The sequence below is a fragment of the Octodon degus genome, unplaced genomic scaffold, assembly GCF_000260255.1.
Source record: "Octodon degus isolate 3935 unplaced genomic scaffold, OctDeg1.0 scaffold00126, whole genome shotgun sequence".
NCBI lineage: Eukaryota > Metazoa > Chordata > Mammalia > Rodentia > Octodontidae > Octodon > Octodon degus.
In genome coordinates, this window is record NW_004524702.1 from 7753651 (window position 1) to 7758850 (window position 5200).

At 38.3% G+C, this 5200-nt stretch overlaps 1 protein-coding gene across 1 annotated transcript in view; it reads left to right on the forward strand.

The window, feature by feature from the left end:
• Positions 1 to 5200, forward strand: part of Vps8 (VPS8, CORVET complex subunit) — a 241770-nt gene that overhangs the window by 112708 nt on the left and 123862 nt on the right. Inside the window, 1 exon segment of the mRNA XM_023700650.1 lies at positions 4305 to 4347. Coding sequence (XP_023556418.1) covers positions 4305 to 4347 — 43 coding nt within the window.

The following is a 5200-nucleotide window of genomic DNA, read 5'->3' on the forward strand; positions in this document are numbered from 1 at the left end:
TCTTTTATTTATTTATATTTTTGTGTGTGGCCAGCTCAGCCCACGAGGGGGCGAGGCTGGCTGGCATGTGGTGCTGGGGGATTGAACTGCAGTCCCTGTGCTTTGCTTAGCTTAGCTTGTTCTAAGTAGGTGCTTTAGACCACTGAGCCATCTCACCAGCCCAAGAAAAGACTTTTTTTTTTCTTATTTATTGAGCAGATGCTCAATAGATCCTTTTTAGCAGTGACTACTTTTAAATTGCTCATTGCTTCAGGAGAAAACACAAATTGTGTTTTTAATGAGTAAAAGATTAAGGGCTCAGGAGTTTGTTCTTTGTTCCTAAAGAGCCTCTTAAAAAAAAAAAAAAAAAAAATTGGGGCCAGGGAGATGGCTCAGTGGATTAAGCGCTTCCCTGGCAACTGTAAGGGCCTGAGTTCAATCCCTGGTTCTGCCAAAAATAAAATAAAATAAAAATAAATTAACACAGCAACCACTGAAGAAGAGTGGCCATGGCCCTCCACTATCCCATGGCCATGGGCGTGTGGGCCTCAACAAGGGCCACAAGGTGACTAAGAATGTGAGCAAACCGAGGCACAGCTGCCGTCGCGGATGCCTCACCAAACACACCAAGTTCATCCGGGACCTGATCTGGGAGGTGTGCGGCTTCTCCCCCAACGAGCAGCACACCATGGTGCTGCTCAAGGTCTCCAAGGACAAGCGTGCCCTTAAGTTCATCAAGAAAAGGGTGGGGACGCACATCCGCGCCAAGAGGAAGCTTGAGGAGCTGAGCAACACGCTGGCCACTATGAGGAAGGCAGCTGCCAAAAAGGACTGAGCCCCTCCGGAATAAAGCTTTGCAGAAAGTAAAAAAAAAAAAAAAATATTGTGCATTACATTGTTGAAATTCAGGATTCTATTATTTTTCTCCACTGAGTATTTTTTTTTCCTTTATCAGGTAATCTTGGCTAGACTTAAATTGCAAACTCTTTTTCATGTGGCAGCTCTAGTCTCTCCTCAGCTCATTTGTCTTTAGCTGGTCTACTTTGTTTCTGATCCACATGTGTAATCTAGGGGTCGATCAGTAATCAGGGAAGGTGGTTTGTGGATCTTTCCTCTGTCTCCTTTCTTTACCAGAGTCCCCCTCTCTTGTTATTGTTCATGTTTCCCAGCTTCTGTTTTTTAGTTCCTCTGCCAGAGAGTTGCCACTTTTTCCATGTGGGTTGCCATCCCTGCCATGCTTGCCACACAAGCTGTGTATATCTGAGGCTCAGAACCACAGTGATGATGGTTTACATGGACAAGTCCCTCTTGTCCTCACCCCTTGGCAGGGCGGGGCCTGTCTCCTCCTCCTTATGCTCCAAATTTTCAGGAGCAGAACTCAGTTCTTGGTTCTTAACCTTTTTTCTTTGGCCAACTTGCATGATGGCTTAGAGATCAGTCAGGGGTATAGGCAGACCATTTGAGGGTTCCCCTCTTAGATTCTTTCCCTTTCAGAATTCCTTTATTGTCTTCCATTCCTGGTTTCTTGAGTTTGCCTGAGACCAGAAAGACTAGGTTTTTCTAATTGACCTCTAGTATGCACAATACAGAGTATGTTTATCCATAGGGAAAAGCCACGGAGAAGGAAAGTAGGCCTATCTCTCTCCAACTAATTTGGAATTCTTCACTGCATTATATGCTTCTGTTCATTCTTTAGTAACTTCAGTGCTTTTTGTGTGATTCCCAGGTTTTGCTCCTTTTTTTTTTTTTCCCTGTAAAGCTAAAGGCAGAAAAAGTCATTTCGTGCAGTCTTACTCTCTTATACCCAGTAGCAGCTTTGAATCTAATCTTTTTTTTTTAAAGTTTTATTGATAAACAGATAGCAATGAGACAGTTTCAAATCAAATCGGAAGTACAGTTTCAACAAATAATACACTGCATGTATTCTTCTTAGTGGTTAATTGCTGTACAAGATGCGGACTTGAGATCCTATTTACAAACACCATTAGAACAAATCATTCTATTCATTAAGAGAATGCAACTATATATCTATCCCAACCACTTTGAATACACAGATACAAAATGGACATTCATAGGTATACCCCATTTTTTCAAAGTTCCGTTATTGAATATTATAGGTGTGTAAACTCAGCAAAATATTCTAAAAGAGTCCAGTAGCCCATAATAGCATTGGGTCTTCTGTTTAACTGGCAATGTCAGAAATTATTGACCTGAGTCCCCCACAGCTCAACTTAATAGCATAACTTTATTTCCTATATTTCATCTTCATACTTTTCTACTGGATGGTTAAGACCAAGGTAAAGCAGGACCTATGCAACAAGAGTTGTAGCTTTTTGGTCTGAGAAGGTCAGTGAAATGCCCTCAGGATTTATCCTGAGATCCTGTACCTCAGATTGTAGAACCTTTGTCAGTGCAGCCATGTGGATGAGTCACGGCCATTGCTTGGCCAATGTGCTCTCTATGAAAGCCTGAGAGAGCGTCTTCTCCCCATGTGACTCTCCTTAGGCACACTCTACGTCATCGATCACTTTCCTCTTTGGCCCCATAATCTTCTTGATCAGAAAATTTGGGACACTACCGAGGTACATGACGTTACAGTACAAGTTCTCGTATGTCCTGAGTCTTAATTGACCTTAGAACACTAGGGCCAAAATGTTGGCTTTCCTTGTAGCCCTCCTTTTTCTCTAATTTTGGTCTGCAAACTTAGGTTGTTAACCATCCAGAAGATAAGCTTATTGTTATTATCAAACGATTTAGGCTATCAAGCTTACCCTCACTATCTCACTGCATTTCAAACATCTTAGGCATAATAAGGAACAGGTATTTTTCTTTTTTTTTGTTTTTGTTTTTTTTGCGGAACCGGGGATTGAACTCAGGCCCTTACACTTGCCAGGGAAGTGCTTATTCCACTGAGCCATCTCCCCGGCCCAGGAACAGGTATTTTTCATCAAGTATTCTTTATCCTATTTTTAAAATATAATCTAATTTTTAAATGTTTTTTATCATACTATACAGGGACTTAAAGTTCAACAAATCTAATCTTTTTGAAACAGACTTGAAAATTGGTTTTTACGTATATATTTACCAGAAATGAATGTGGAACGTAGTAGTAAAAAAATCCAAGTGGAGTTGTTGAACTTCTACAATAGAAAATTGTATAAAAAAAGATAAAGTTCCAAGAGGTAAAGAGTTGCAGAAATTGAAGCATTATATCATTTGAATTCACTGTACGTTTAATAATCAATTACTTATGTACCAGATGCTATATGGGATGCTGGGAATATGAAGAATACAGATTCCCTACACTTAAGAGTAACATATTTTTGAAGGATTACTAAAAACATTAAATATATATATATATATATATATATATACATATATGCTAGTGTTATGTCTAGTATTCATGTAGCAAGTTTTTCATTCTTCATTCAGATTCCAGCTCTTCATTCTTACTAAAACAAATTCTACTTTGTACACTGTACACATTCCTGACCATTTCCTGGAGTTCCTACTCTACTGCTGTTGCCTTGACCCTTGACCTAAAACTTGGTCTAATTATCTGATACATTTTACTCAAAGAAATAGGCTTGTATAATCAGTTGATGGAATTGTACATGTTTAATATGTTGAAACAGAAAAAGTGCTAATAATCATTTATTTGAGATTATTTTAAACATTTGGGAACAATGTCCTTCTCAACCCTAGAGCACTGTGGCTAGTGAGAGTCTCTGTTAGAAATGAGAAGAACTAGCCAGGCACAGACCTATAATCCCATCTGGAGCATCATGAGTTCAAGGCCAGCCTGTACATCTAGCAAGATCTATCTGAGGTGAACAAACAGGCAAACAAGTAAATAATAGAGGAGACATAACTATGCCTAAATATTAGTAAACCAGCCATGATCTGTATATAGTTCATCAACTTACTGACTGCTGTTTATATGCCCTGGCTCCAAGACAGAGGTTAAGCTAACAATTCATAGATTTGTACCTTCCTTCAGACCTGTGTGTATCCTTGAATGACTCATTATCTATGAATAAATTCTAAAGGAAATCAAGAATCAAAATTAAGCTGGACTTATATCAATTTTCTGTTATTTGGAAGTATATTTATTTATTTATTTTTTGGCAGAACCGGGGATTGAACTCAGGCCTTTGCACTTGCCAGGCAAGCGCTTATTCTACTGAGCTATCTCCCCAGCCCCTTTGGAAGTATATTTACCTCACCTTTAATGTTATGCTTTATTTTTTATTTCCATATAAAGATTATATTTCTGAAAAGGTTTTGGAGAGAACTACTGATGTTATTTTTTCCTTCTATTTTAGATGAGCAAGTTGTTATGGGCAACAAGCTTCTTGTATATATTAGGTAAGAGATTTTTAATTATTTATGTCAATGTTCCTTTTGTATTTTTCCTACATTTTAAGAAACACTGTTATCTTTGTCCCTCTCCCTCTCTTTCTCCTTGTATGTATGTATGTATGCATGTATATTAGTATGTATATATACTATATGTATGCTATATAATATACTGTACATTGTATATATGTATGCACTATATAATGCTATATTTCTCATGTTTGGTAATGTTTAAAGACATTTTTTGGGAGTACTGGGAATCAAATTCAGATTCTCATGTTTGCTAGGTAGGCAGTGCACCACTAAGCTCTGTCACTGGCCCTAAAAAACATTCTTCTTTGTTATCCCATCCAGGGCCAGGAAAAGGGTGCTAGTTTGATATAAAGGGCAGAAGTGAAGAATATTACTATACACTGCACAGTGTACAGTATACGCGAAGAGTTGTCTGGCCCAAATTATCAATAAAGCTGTGATTAAGATTACTTTGGGGCTGGGGAGATGGCTCAGTAGAATAAGTGCTTGCTTGTCAAGCGCAAGGGCCTGAGTTCAATCCCCAGTTCCGCCAAAAATAAAAGATTACTTTGGCTATCAGAAACTCTGGGGGATGTGTGTGACCTTTGTTTTATAAATAAGGACAAGAAGTTTGTTAAAATCATGAGGAAGTGAGTGATAGAGATAAAACTGGAATGTTTGTTTCCTGACTCCTGGAGTAGGGTTCATTCTCATCGATTGTGTAGACTCAGAAGTTGGTGTTATAGAACTTTTCACATTGAAGTAGCAAAGTAAGTAGGAGGACAACAAACCTGTGAGAGCATCATTTTAGCTCTGCTTCATTTTATTTTTATTTTTATTTTTATTTTTT